Here is a 15,129-nt window from a genome sequence, read left to right on the forward strand (position 1 = left end):
CACAAATAATTTCACTATTTCGGTGGTTTAGTTAGCGCTATTTTTAGCCAATCAGAATTTTGATAGAATTTTTCACCCAATCAGAAACTTTCATGAGAAATCTAATTGGTTAAAATCAGCCCTAGCTGAATCTCTACAACTACTAGCCTACTAGCAATTCACTGCAGCATCAAGCTACTTGAGGCCAAAACAGCAACACAGGCTCCTCCTCCAGTCCAACCTATTCAAATCCTCCCTCTCTATACCCTCCCTAGAAGTTTCAATTTCCCTTAAATCTTTCTTGATGACATCTTCCTACCAAATTCAGGGACGACTTGCTTTTTGTTTGGCCCTAGATGGGTGGCCGACACGGACGATCTTTGGTAATCTATTATCCTTCATCCGCAGAACGTTTCCAAGCCATCTTACCCTTTCCCTAGTTCTAGCCATTATGGCACAACATCCCTAGATCGTGGTTTAAGTAAAATCCCATTGTGAATGGGCCTTTAAGACAAGGTCAATCAGAATAATACAAATGAGCAGCAAAAACTCAAACGTATTTGATTCCTGATCTCACATCGAATAAATCACTAACTTCACTTCTAGCATTAACCACAGTAATGTTATTCTTGTGCATAGCCCTTACCACTAAAAGTCCTTATCTGGTATACCAAGAAAAGATAGGACCTTTACAATTTCTTTTCAAAAAGTAAACAAATTGATAGTCTACAAAATATAGAACTATGAAGTTTCCAGCGCTTATTATTAATACAAGCGTAAAAACTTAGTCAATGCCACTTCCTTCCTAAAACTGCAACAAAATTCTACTACAAATTTATAGAGAGCCCCTCTTGGACCAAATTAGACTTCCCTTTTATACATATTTGGAATCAGCACAAAAAACCAATTGTTTTGATGTGTTACTATCAGCCCGGGTCGCCCTATTTGCAACCATTCGTTACCAGAACCGTTTGATCTAAATGGCACTAGTCCACCTTAGTCTGCCTCAATACCAGTGGTGTCAATTTTTATGGACGGGGGATGTATTTTCGCCCCTAGATGTTTGCTTCCCTTCTTGATTTGGAAATCGCAGTTTCTTCTGCTTTTATTGAAAAATAAATCTCTTAGGGCATTTTCGTTGAAAAAAAATGAAAATAAATAAATAATAGGTCCCCTTGATTTAAGAAATACATTTGAGCCACCCTGTCCCAACAGTTTATTAATTAATGCCACTGTTCGCCACTTCGCCTCAGTTTTATAAAATGGGAATATAATATTACTACTATTTGGTCTGGCTGCATCTTTCAAATATTTAGTAATTTTATCCCTAGCCTCCATTTTAAATCTGCCTAATTTATGCTTTGATGTCTTGTCTACTTCCCTTAATTCTTTCTTATTATCAGAAAATCTCTCACTGAAAAACTTCGACTACGCTTAAATCTTCTTTGCTGATATTTCAAGCAGTTTTCTAACCTTTCTTCCTAAAACAGCGTATTTTACTTCACAAATTATTTTCCCACTATAATTCGATCTATAGTTTATAATTTTAACGTCTTCAATTTCATTCCCAACTGCTCTTGGAACGTTCCTCTCAGATTATTGTTCTGAAGCATAAAATGTTGCAACTAACAGGCAATTAGTTTCCTAAATTTCAGCTTTAAATTAATTGCAGATGTTACTATATACCACAACTGCATGTCAAATTCACTTGAGACACAACTGTCTCCTTCAGTAGGTTCTAAGAAAGCAAATTTTGAGAACGAAATCCTGAAAAAGAAAAAGCTTTGAAAAATAGAAATACTGAAGAAAATGAAATCTCTTGAAGCATCATGTTTCATCCCACGTGTACATCGTTATAACATAGCATCCATGTGTGCGCTGCTATTACGTAACATCTCACGTGTACGCCACCATTACGTAACTTGAAAGTATGTACCATCATTACGTAACATCACCCCACGTGCGCGTCGGCATGAAGTAACACCCTCGTATGCACCGTCATTACGAAGCACCCACGTGTGCGCCGCCATTGTGTAACATCAACGTTTGCGCCGTCAAGAAAGTAATACCACTAAGATAAGAGTCCTTGCACTTTGTAGCCATAAAATGCACAAATAGAATTCTATTTATTAGATTATTGTACCTATAAAAATTTAACAGTCGACTTTTCCTTCCTACACCATCGGTATAGGTTAAAACCCAGTCAATGCCTATTTACCCCAACGTGAAATAAAGCCCCTTAATAAATACTTTGTTTCTAGCTAGGATTTTATCTATTTGTTCCTACAAATGTATGTAGAATTTACTCAGGTCACAACACTGTCTCAGTGAGTTCTACAGGGGCAAATAATCTAAGACTGATGCTTTTGCTTTATAGTCATTAAGAGTGCTACTTGAATTACATTAATAGTCCCAAAGCAACCCAAAAAAGGCTTACAAGCTTCCTTCTTCATCACGAATCTTAACCCATTTTAAAAATACCCCATCCCTCCTACACCAACAAATAAATTTTACAAAATTTAATTTCATGTTTGCTAACCCCTCAGAAGAGGGTTCTGAAACTCATAATACATCCAATTCGTAACGCCTAAATTCATATTCAAAATTTCTATATGGTAGTTGTCTTCAAACGCCGTAATGTTCCACGCCCCAATTTTTATATCATCACACTCAATCGCAGCGCCAAAACCACAATAAAAGCAAAAAATGTCGCCATTAAGGACTAGGAGCCAGTATATTCCTGTCAACCAAAATGACCCTTGGACATCAAATTGAATGGCTGCTTTGTACTGGTTTAGATCTTGATGGTCACTACTGAGTTGCAGCGCTTAACAATATACGCCTATCAAACAAGTATCGATGTTCTCCTATCACAGGTCTCTGACTCATCATATACTCATGACAATAACATTAAACACGATCCAGAGGTAGGTCATAACAAGAAAACGTTCGCCAGAAGGAGGGTAAACGGCCTAAAAAAAACCTAGTACAAATAAACCCAGAAAACAAGTCGTTACTCAAAATACAGTGTAATACTATGTCATTTATAAGGTATAATTTCTTCTTTAGGCGTCGATCCTCAAGGCCACTGTGCGATACTGTTCGCAGCCATGGTTCTGGTTAGGTTAACTAGTGAAAGGTTCACCGGCACACTGCTATAAAGCCCAAAAGGTGGGATTTCTGCTAATGATTTGGACGAAGAGAGAGGCTTTCAACGGAGCGAAAAACAACGACCATCTCGAAACACCAGCTTTTTCTAACACGCCTATCCTCGTCTCCCCAAGCACAGTTCTTTTAGTAAAAAAAATTCCATGGTTTTTAATTTTTACCTTGATATGGTGGAGTTTGTCAAACCTTACAGGTAGGACGCCCTTCAAATAGGAGGGTTCTAACTTCCAGTCCTAGTATTTACCTGGCTTCACTCATATTTTCATAAAAAAAAAACAATTTTAACGCAAAAAAATATAGATCTTAATTTCTCTACAGACGTTTCTCAAATCCTTCTTAGAATATGTTAGAAGATATTCACACCGAACGATGCAGGTTTGTTTCTCCCTAAGAAAGAAGAGGGAAAAAAAGCAGATCCTAAAAGATAATAAGATTAAAAATCCTTTGTGTTCCGTACAAAGTTTAAACAATAAATACTGTGTCATGGGATTCATATGCGTTTTTTGGATGTAACAAAGGGAAAAACACTCACAGGTGCTAAGCATTGGCCAGCCTTCTTTAGCTCTTCAATTTTTCCATCAAGAGCTTTCTTCCGCTTCAAGCTTTCTTTATATTCATCTTCTAAGAGTTCATAGTTTGCACGAAGCATTACTTCAAACGGGTCATCTGCCAATTCCATTGAGAAGCAGCCAACTTTTATGCGCAGATCTCGCGGCAGCTCACTTTCAGCCATAAATAGCTGATTTCCGTTAGTTCGATGAACTTTCCTAAGCCATTTACTAACCCCCATTAAATGTTCACTGAAAGAATCTGCAAAATTGTAACCATGCGGGAAATATAGACGAAATGTGCCAATGTCAACAATCCTGAAACATTTCGAAATGAGATCAGCTTTACTTTTTATATACAGGTTGTACACACAAAAATAATTCAGGTACTAAAGAGATGAAGATAATTTAATTGTATTTACAAAATAGAAACCCAGTCGGAACTAAGAGCTTGCCAGACGACAGACTTGAAAAGGAAAAGAATTGCAATATGAAAAGTTTCCGAAGGACTGGACAAAACATAGTTTGACCCCTCCCCCCAGTCACAAAATCAAGTCCACTTAGCCCCCCACCACCAAAGGCAAACTTTCCTAGTAAGCTCTAACCCTATCTCCAAGTCATGACATAAAACAAGTCATAAATACTAAACTTCTTGAATGAGATTCCATGCAATCTCCACAGGTAGATATATAAATCGATAAGTGCGTTTTAAAGCCAAAAAATACGGCCATGAACACAAAAAAGGCAAACACATCATAAACTTACATCAGCGACTCTCACAAAACACTTAGACTAAACACAACGTTTATCTAATGCTAGTACTTAATGCTTAATACGGTCATGTACACTAAAAAAAGCACATATGTAATGAACTTACATCAGCCATCATCAAAACACTTAAGTGAAGCACAAAAAAGGCAAACACATCATAAACTTACATCAGCGACTCTCACAAAACACTTAGACTAAGCACAACGTTTATCTAATGCTAGTACTTAATGCTTAATACGGTCATGTACACTAAAAAAAGCACATATGTAATGAACTTACATCAGCCATCATCAAAACGCTTAAGTGAAGCACAAAAAAGGCAAACACATCATAAACTTACATCAGCGACTCTCACAAAACACTTAGACTAAGCACAACGTTTATCTAATGCTAGTACTTAATGCTTAATACGGTCATGTACACTAAAAAAAGCACATATGTAATGAACTTACATCAGCCATCATCAAAACGCTTAAGTGAAGCACAAAAAAGGCAAACACATCATAAACTTACATCAGCGACTCTCACAAAACACTTAGACTAAGCACAACGTTTATCTAATGCTAGTACTAAATGCTTAATACGGTCATGTACACTAAAAAAAGCACATATGTAATGAACTTACATCAGCCATCATCAAAACACTTAAGTGAAGCACTATATTCCCTCAATACTAGATTTTTTTTTCTATTAAACATAATCTCCAGATACCTCGCTATTCTACAAATACAAAGAGAAGAATCGGAAAGAGACAGATGGGTCTATGACCAGTAAAGGAAAACGAAGAGAACAAAAATCAAACGAATATTTCGTCCGTATAAAACAAGGCGCCTTCGGCGTAGAATAGAACAAAACAAAAAACAACTAGAATATAAAACTAAATAATTTAAATAAAAAATATATATATATAATATATATATGAACATCACCAAGAGCGGAAAACTATAGTGAACAAGATGGGCCCCGGATTTCACAAAACCCTAATTCAGCTGAAGGTCCCAGGGACTTCTTCAGGTTGGGACATTGTAGCAAATTCCCAAAGATGGTAAAACGTCATTTCTAACTTCATTCTTTCTTTCCATTGAAAAACGTAGCTACTTTACTTAAACATGGAGCTCAAAATATGTTTAAATATCTAATGCATTTAATGGATTAAATAATTTAGTTTAACACCCGTTTTATTGGAGTCGTATTTTAATTAAATATGAACAATAATATTGTTCCTTATAGTTCTCCTGATTAGATTGGTTTCAACTTCCATTAGTGTCTCTCCAATATCAATATGATGATAGTGATGATATTGTTTATTAAGACTATAAAACAGTTTTATTGTTCCGGAAAATTTAAGTTACTATGAAAATTTAAGAAGTTACTAACACCAAGACTTCAAAGTCGTTTCCAAGAATTCCAGTAATTTCCATATACTTGCCCCTGCTTTACTTTGAATCCCCACCCCAAATAGATTTTTCTGCTCCACCCCAGGACTACAATCATTCGTAATTGTCTGCTCAGCTTAGAAGATTGTCACCATCGATAGCGATATTTTTCATTTAAGACACATACACTCAAGGATATGCTTTGGACCTGTACTTCCTCTTAGAGTATCCTTTAGTGATTTTTCTCCATATTTCTTGTATAGCTTGCATATTTTTTTTTCTGCACCCACATGAATGTTGGAAAATGAAAATATCATCAGGAACAAACAAAACAAAAAACGGTTCAGTAACCGGTTAGTGTAAATACTCACATAGCTTACTGAAGCCGTTCGCAGCCTTCTCATTCTACATTTAGCTGTTCATCACGATCTGTTCATGACGACATTCATCACCCACATGAATATTAAAAAAAAATATCATCAGAAAAAAAAACGGTTCAAGTAACCGGTTAGTGTAAATACTCACGTAGCTTTGTTGCTCCGCAACTGGAGCCGTTCGCAGCCTTCTCGTTCTACATTTAGCTGTTCATCCCGATCTGTTCGGGCAAAACTTAATTCTCTAACTGTAAGTATTCTTTGATCATCGAATACCAGTTCACCTGCAGATACATTGATTCGCATCTTATTCTTAGAAATCATCAACTGAGATGACCCTGTAAATGAGCAGCATGTCAAAAGAACTCCGAAAACCGCATAATAAAAAGGAGGAATAATACCAAACTGGCAAAAAGGGTAAAATAAAAGTTTAAAGGCACCGTGTTTTGCTTCTGACTTCTATTGGCTCCTGAATTTTCTTCTAAATTAACCAACGTTTGAGGAATACATCTAGATTTCACCACTGCGTTTATGGGCTATATTTTTTTTCTGAAGAAATTTCATGAAGACAATCCTGGTATTATAAAAATGAATAATTTATCTTATGGCTGATTATGGTGACTGAACGTGAATGAAACTGAAAAAGTTTTGGTTAATTATTCTCCATGGTAAACAGACATGATAAAGAATGGATCATGGAAACATGATGGAGGAAACATGGAAACATCATGGAGGGTCAGAAGCTGAATAAAAAACGAAGTTGCACAAAACACAATATATGCGTGTAAAGTTCGGAGTAAAGTCGCAAAAAAATGGATATTTTGAAAGGGGAAATTGGCCCTGCACCCTTTTCTCCTCTTATATACGTTTTATAGGTTTATTTTAAGTTAGACGAGCGTTGGAGGGGAAAAAGAGCCCCAGCAAGAGGAAGGGGCAAATTAATGAGAACAATGAACTTTACAGAAATTATGTAGGACCTAGGAAAATCGGGTATTCTAAAGCAACTGGAAAGATACGTATAGATTTTGTCAGTCCGTTTATGGTCTATATTTATATTTTCTGGAGGAATTCTACATAGGCAATCCTGATATTATCAAACAGTTCGTGGTAACGAACTGTAGTAAGGAGGGATCCGGCTCAATAGTAACCAAAACTCTAAAAAATTGAATTTTGATATCAATAGCTACATCAAAAGAATCGCATTTTAATGCTGATTTTAAATATATAAGTTTCATCAAGTTTAGTCTTAGCCATCAAAAGTTACAAGCCTGAGAAAATTTGCCTTATTTAGGAAAATAGGGGGAAACACCCCCTAAAAGTCGTAGGATCTTAACGAAAATGACACCATCAGATTCAGCGTATCAGAGAACCCTACTGTAGAAGTTTCAAGCTCCTATCTACAAAAATATGGAATTTTGCATTTTTTGCTAGAAGACAAATCACGGGTGCGTGTTTATTTGTTTGTTTTTTTTTTTTGTTTTTTTTTTTTTCCCAGGGGTCATCGTATCGACCAAGTGGTCCTAGAATGTCGCAAGAGGGCTCATTCTAATGGAAATGAAAAGTTCTAGTGCCCTTTTTAAGTGACCAAAAAAATTGGAGGGCATCTAGGCCCCCTCCCACGCTCATTTTTTTCCCAAAGTCAACAGATCAAAATTTTGAGATAGCCATTTTGTTTAGCATAGTCGAAAATCATAATAACTATGTTTTTGGGGATGACTTACTCCCCCACAGTCCATGGGGGAGGGGTTGCAAGTTACAAACTTCAGCCAGTGTTTACATATAATAATGGTTATTGGGAAGTGTACAGACGTTTTCAGGGGGATTTTTTTTGGTTTTGGGAGTAGGGTTGAGGGAGGGGGCTATGTGGGAGGATCTTTCCTTGGAGAAATATGCCATGGGGGAAAAAAATTCAATGAAAAGGGCGCAGAACGAATCTGGTCACGTTAGAAAAAAACGTCAAATTAAGAGCTTAATATACAATGCTGGGTGTTCGGAGCCTCTCTATTATGGAGTATAATTTCAAATAACACAACTATACGAGCGATAGAACATATATACCACAACCATAACTCAACTAACGAAAGAACTGCTAAGAGATAACACAACTATAAAGCGAAAATACACGAACTAAGAGGTGGAAGGGGCCCAGAGAAAAAATATAATCCTTTTTCAATTTTGAGCCTAACTTCCGCAAAGGAGTAATAATGTCAGAAGCCCCGAAATACCGAATTATTTTCTTTTCAAACAGTTCGTGGTAAGGAACTGTAGTAAGGGGCGACCCGGCTCAATAGTAAAACTAAAAAACGGAATTTTGATGCTAAAAGATACATCAAAAGAATCGAATTTTTACGCTAATTCTAAATATATAAGTTTCAATTAATTTAGTCTTTGTCATCAAAAGTTACGAGCCTGAGAAAATTTACCCTATTTTGGAAAAAAGGGGGAAACATCCCCTAAAAGTCATAGAATCTTAACGAAAATCACACTATCGCATTCGGTATATCAGAGAACTCTATAGCAAAAATTTCAAGCTCCTATCTAAAAAATGTGGAATTTTGTATTTTTTGCCAGAAGACAAATCACGGGTGCGTGTTTATTTGTTTGTTTGTTTTTTTTTTTGTTTTTTTTTCCCAGGGGTCATCTTATCGACCAAGTGGTCCTAGAATGTCGCGAGAGGGCTCATTCTAGCGGAAATGAAAAGTTCTAGTGCCCTTTTTAAGTGACCAAAAAATTGGAGGGCAAATAGGCCCCCTCCCATGCTCATTTTTTTCCAAAAGTCAACAGATTAAAATTTTAAGATAGCCATTTTCTTCAGCATAGTCGAAAACCATAATAACTATGTCTTTGGGAATGACTTACTCCCCCACAATCCCTGAGGGAGGGGCTGCAAGTTACAAACTTTGACCAGTGTTTACATATAGTAATGGTTATTGGGAAGTGTACAGACGTTTTCATGGGGAATTTTTTGGTTTGGGGGGTGGGGTTGATGGGAGAGGGCTTTGTGGGAGGATCTTTCCTTTGAGGAATATGTCATGGGGGAAAAAAATTCAATGAAAAGGGCGCAGGATTTTCTAGCATTACTATAAAAAAAACAATGAAAAAATAAACATGAAAACGTTTTTTCAAATGAAAGTAAGGAATAGCATTGAAATTTAAAACGAACAGAGATTATTACGCATATGAGGGGTTCTAAAAATACTTTAGCATAAAGAGCGAGGTATTTAGGAGGAGATAAATACCTCGCTCTTTATGCTAAAATATTTTTAGTGATTTCAACTATTTATTCTACGGCCTTTTTGATTCAGGGGTCATTCTTGAAGAATTGGGACAAAACTTACGATTTAGTGTAAAGAGCGAGGTATTAACGAGGGTACAAACCCCCTCGTACACATAATAAAAATATAAGAATATAAAAGTTTGTTACGTAAGTTAATTCTTAAGTTACGTATATTTTTTACTAATAAAAACGTTCGTTGAATATTAAAAGTTCTAGTAGCCTTTTTAAGTAACCGAAAATTGGAGGGCAGCTAGGCCTCCTTCCCCACCCCTTATTTCTCAAAATCGTCTGATCAAAACTAAGAGAAAGCCATTTAGCCAAAAAAAATTAATATACTAATTTCATTTCAATAATTTATGTGCGGAGAGCCAAAATCAAACATGCATTAATTCAAAAACGTTCAGAAATTAAATAAAAAAAACTAGTTTTTTTAAATGAAAGTAAGGAGCGACATTAAAACTTAAAACGAACAGAAATTACTCCGTATATGAAATGGGTTGTCCCCTCCGCACTCCCTCGCTCTTTACGCTAAAGTTTTTAATTGTTTTAAAAAGTAGAATTGTGGCAAAGAGTCAAACTTTAGCGTAAAGAGCGAGGGACTGCGGAGGGGACAACCCATTTCATATACGGAGTAATTTCTGTTCGTTTTAAGTTTTAATGTCGCTCCTTACTTTCATTTAAAAAAACTAGTTTTTTTTTTATTTAATAAAGATAAAGAGTCTAGCCCATAGCCAGAGTCTGGTGGCTGAACACTGACAACAAAATTGAAAAAGTGAACAACTTGGTATGCTACAAAGAAACATTATTAGCACCATTTTTTTGTTTCTGAGCGTCCAAGAGCAACTGAGTTTTGTTGAAGGATACGCATATATTTTGCCACTCTATCTAGCGGCTATATGTTTTATTTACTTTAGTAGCCCTCTAGTGGCGACTTGTTCCCCATGGTAAAAAGAGGGCATAAAAGCATCTTTATTTGCTTCTTAGTCTTCCAAAGCAACTGAAGATTGGCAAAACAATCGTATTTACTATGTCAGTCCATGAATCAGCTATATGTCTATATGAGGTAAGCTATACGATCTATATGTATTTTGCCAGTCTAGTTATGGGCTATACTTTTTGTTTACTGGAGGAGTTCCATGAAATCGATAAATGTGTGACAACTTAAACTCTGAGATAGAAATTAACAGCAAAACTACTTTTTTGCTTCCTGGGGCTTCAAACACAATCCTGGTGTTACAAACACAAAACTTTTGGCTCATAGCCAAGTCGGGTGACTAAAGATGATTGGCAACAAAAAAAAAATATGTAGTAGCTGGTTTTCCATACTAAAAAGGAAGGTTAAAAGCCCGATCTTATGCTTCTAAGTGGCCTAAATCAACTGACATCTGGAAAAGAAAGACAAGGCAATCGACCACTAAGTTTATGGGCTATATTTTTCTGGTAATAACTAATCATTAACAGAGTGGCAGTTCGAGGCCTGGGCAGGGGGCAGCTGCCCTTCAGCTTTTCTGACATCTGAAATTATTTATTTTATTTTACATTTCTACACTCCTGTGACATACCTTCCCCCAGATTATGGGGCCTAAAACCTCTACTGCATTAACATCAATAATTTCTAGCAATAAGGAATCGTTAATAAATGGAATTATTTATGAAAACAGCGAAGCAACATAAATAAACACAAAATAAATACATAGACGAATACATAAAGATAAAATAAACGATGGAATAGTCCAAACTGTAACATATAATGAATGACTGCATTTAAAGGCATTTTCCAGGCCGTATACATAGATATACAACAACAAACAACAAAAAAAATAAATCATGTATAGTGCAGTATATTTTTAACAAATATAGTATATCTTTTACTAGGTATTAATTATTTGTTGGAAATAGTTAGCGACAGCGGCAGGGCCGTATCCAGGATACATTTTTATGAGTCGGACAAACATTTTTTTTGGAGGGGGGTGTAGATCAAACCCCCTACCACCACCACCCCCAAGATACGGCCTTGAACTGCAGTTCTCAAATTAAGAGTTAGAATTTCAAGGTTGTCTTGCAAATCATAGAATTAAATATACTTCAATTATAACCTATCAATGCCATTCAAGTGTCCAAGACAAAAAATCCATTTAGGCTTTAAAAGTTAAAGTAAGCAGGAAAGTAGAAATGAAATCCGGTTATTTGAACTAATTATGTTGAAAATTACACAAAAATATACACCTTACAACAAGAGCTAAGAGCTCATATGGCACTTGTGACGAGGCCGGAAGAGCCAAGAGCTCATATGGTATGAGCTCTAGCAAAATTCTAAGAATCAATTGATTAATTTAAAACGAAAATCAGAGGCTTAATGCCGGTCGGGATTTAAAATAAGACCTCTGAGGCAGGAGGTTCTTCTAAATACCAAGATTCATTAAGATCCGATCACCAACTCGAAAGTTATAAATACCTCATTTTTTCTAATTTTTCCTCTCCCTTCAGCCCCCTAGAAAGTCGAATCGGGGAAAACGACTTTATCAAGTCAATTTATGCAGCTCTCTGACACGCCTACTAATTTTCATTGTCCTAGCACGTTCAGAAGCACCAAACTCGCTAAAGCACTGAACACCACCCCCTAACTCACCCAAAGAGAACGGATCCAGTACGGTTACGTCAATCACGTATCTACGACATTTTCTTATTCTACCCACCAAGTTTCATCCAGATTTTTCCACTCTAAGCGTTTTCCAAGATTTCCGGTTTCCCCCTACAACTTCCCCCAATGCCAACAGATCTGGTCGGGATTTTAAACAACAGCTCTGAGGCATGAGTTCCTTCTAAATATCAAATTTCATTAAAATCCGGTCACCCGTTCTTCAGTTAAAAATACTTCAATTTTTCTAATTTTTCCAAATTGACACCACCCCGCTCCCCCAAAGAGAACGGATCCATTCCAATTATGCCAATCACGCATCTATGACTAGTGCTTATTCTTCCTATCAATTTTCATGCCGATCTCTCCACTCTAAGCGTTTTCCAAGATTTCCGGTTTCAAATATTTCTGAATCCCCCTCCAGCCCCCTATGTCCCGGATCGGATTTGAATTGAAAATGGAGCATCTGAGACATAAGATCCTTCTATATATCAAGTTTCATTAAGATTTGATCACCCAATCGTACGAAAAAGATACCTCAATTTTCACGTTTTCCAAGAATTCCGGTTCCCCCTCCAACTCCCCGCAATGTCACCATATGGTCACCGGGATTGAAAATGAGAACTCTAAAGCACAAGATCCTTCTAAATATCAAGTTTCATTAAGATCTGATCACCCGTTCGTAAGTTACAAATACCTCATTTTTTCTAATTTTTCCGTATTACTCCCCCCCCCCCCCCAACTTCACCAAAGAGAGCGAATCCGGTCCGGTTATGTCAGTCACATATCTTGGACTAGTGCTTATTCTCCTGCCAAGTTTCATCCTGATCTCTCCGCTTAAAGCGTTTTCTAAGATTTCCGGCCCCCCCCCCAATGACACTGAATCCGGTCAGAGTATAAAATAAGAGATCTGAGTTACGAGGTCCTTCTAAATGTGAAATTTCATTAAGATCTGATCACTCCTTCGTAAGCTAAAAATACCTAATTTTTTCTAATTTTTCAGAATTAACCCTCCCCTCAACTGCCGCAAAGAGAGCGGATCCGTTCCGTTTATGTCAATTACGTATCTAGGACTTATGCTTATTTTCCGATCCCTCCACTCTAAGCGTTTTCTCAGATTTTAGCCCCCCCCCCCCAACTCCCCCCAATGTCACCGGATCCGGTCGGGATTTAAAATAAGAGCTCTGAGACACGATATCCTTCCAAAAATCAAATTTCATTAAGATCCGATCACCCCTTCGTAAGTTAAAGATACCCAATTTTTTCTAATTTTTCCGATTTAACCGTCCCCCCACTTCCCCCTCCCAGATTGTCGAATCGGAGAAACGACAATTCCGAATTTAATCCTGTCTGGTTCCTGATACGCCTGCCAAATTTCATCGTCCTAGTTTACCTGGAAGTGCCTAAAGTAGCAAAACCGGGAAAGACAGACAGACAGACAGACAGACAGAGCGACAGACAGACCGACCGACAGAATTTGCGATCGCTATATGTCACTTGGTAGATACCAAGTGCCATAAAAATTAGGAAGTCGAAGTCGTTAATTCTGTTTTTAATTAAAAACTTCCATGTGCAGTTACGCAGTTTTTAGTATTAGCGGGCGCTAAATAAAAAAATCAGAAAAAAATTAATAAGTGAATAATTCAGAAAAAAATTCCACGATTTAACGTGGTAACACTGACAAAACTGTGACATTACCCTATTAACTTCATAATTATGAAACAGCCAGAAAGAAAAATCTTAGCAAATCGCGGTTTTAGGTGTGAATAGACTTAGATGGGTCCAGAGAAAAAAAAACTTTTGTTTGAGTGTCCTTAGTACTTCGAGTTTTATTTACTAGCCTGGTTAACCAAAATTCGGTTGATTTCAATCTATACAGCATATTATTTTGTTACTGACTGCAATTTGCCATTTAGTGCAATTGGATTTCTGCCACCGAGTTATTTTAGATCAAGGACCACGAAGAATACTAATTCTAAATCAGCCAAGAAAAATTCAGGTTAAGGTTAACAAATTCCCCATAGGTTAGTTTAGAAGAGTAAATTTTTTTTTTAATTCTAAAAATCCACAAAACTGAGTTCAGTACTAGGGTAGTTGAAAATTGTGGATCTACGGTTTTTTATCTGGACATTCAATTGGCGAGCATAGACACAGTTGACTAGATCTATAAACCACAGCTAAATAAACCACAAATCCATAAACTACAAGAAAAATAAATCGAGTCCGATTAGGACAGTTGCAGAATAGGATATACAGTCCAACCTAGCGAGCTACAACAAAGAAGCCGTTAAAGACACGAATCAGGTTGTTTTCCTGCATGGGAGGGGGATTTATTTGAAATTAAGTGGACTCAAAAAGATGCTCAACAAAATCACCTAAGTGGAGACACCTAGGATATTTTTTCGGTTAAGTGGCGAAAAATCATGTTCTAATAACAACGTATTGGGACAGACCCCTTTTTCCTGCAATTCTTAAACTCGTAAACACATTATTCCTAGGGCAGAACTAGGGTATATTGTCATAGAGCTAAGGGATGAAAGATTGGATTGATTTCGGGTTGATGCTTGACGGACAATGTCCACTGGACTTGTATGCAAAATAGGGGGCTGAATCTGCTTGGACTTACAGGCGAAAAAGTGACCTAAGCCTAATAGACTTGGCTGCTTATAGTCTCAGGTGGAGTACTGTGTCATAGGATGGACACTTGACCAACAAGTACCCTGGACTCACAGGAGAATGGCGGGACCTATAGTGACATTCAACACCATACTTAAGTACACAGTATGTTTTGCTTACTTGTATTTTAGCATTGTATCCTTTTTTTTTTATATATTTTCTGCCAATTGAGCAGCAAAAATGGGAAAATTCTCCTAAAATGAGGGTTAAAATTAAGTTATCCTGCAGTACTGACAATAATGATAAATTACACACACAAAAAAGATAAATAGAACAAGAAAACCACTATTTATACAAAACACAAGATTCCTCTTGACCTAAA

At 36.8% G+C, this 15,129-nt stretch overlaps 2 protein-coding genes across 3 annotated transcripts in view; both read right to left on the reverse strand.

Moving 5' to 3' along the window:
• Window positions 1–15,129, reverse strand: part of LOC136037006 (ribosomal protein S6 kinase 2 beta-like) — an 884,370-nt gene that overhangs the window by 370,164 nt on the left and 499,077 nt on the right. The gene's annotated exons all lie outside the window — the stretch shown is intronic.
• Window positions 1–15,129, reverse strand: part of LOC136036969 (protein hobbit-like) — a gene marked incomplete at its 3' end in the record, with an annotated part of 108,516 nt that overhangs the window by 37,727 nt on the left and 55,660 nt on the right. The window contains 2 exon segments of the mRNA XM_065719365.1: window positions 3,680–4,013; window positions 6,368–6,554. Of these exon segments, the coding sequence (XP_065575437.1) occupies window positions 3,680–4,013; window positions 6,368–6,554 (521 nt within the window).

This window comes from Artemia franciscana, chromosome 2, assembly GCF_032884065.1.
Source record: "Artemia franciscana chromosome 2, ASM3288406v1, whole genome shotgun sequence".
Taxonomy (NCBI): Eukaryota; Metazoa; Arthropoda; class Branchiopoda; order Anostraca; family Artemiidae; genus Artemia; species Artemia franciscana.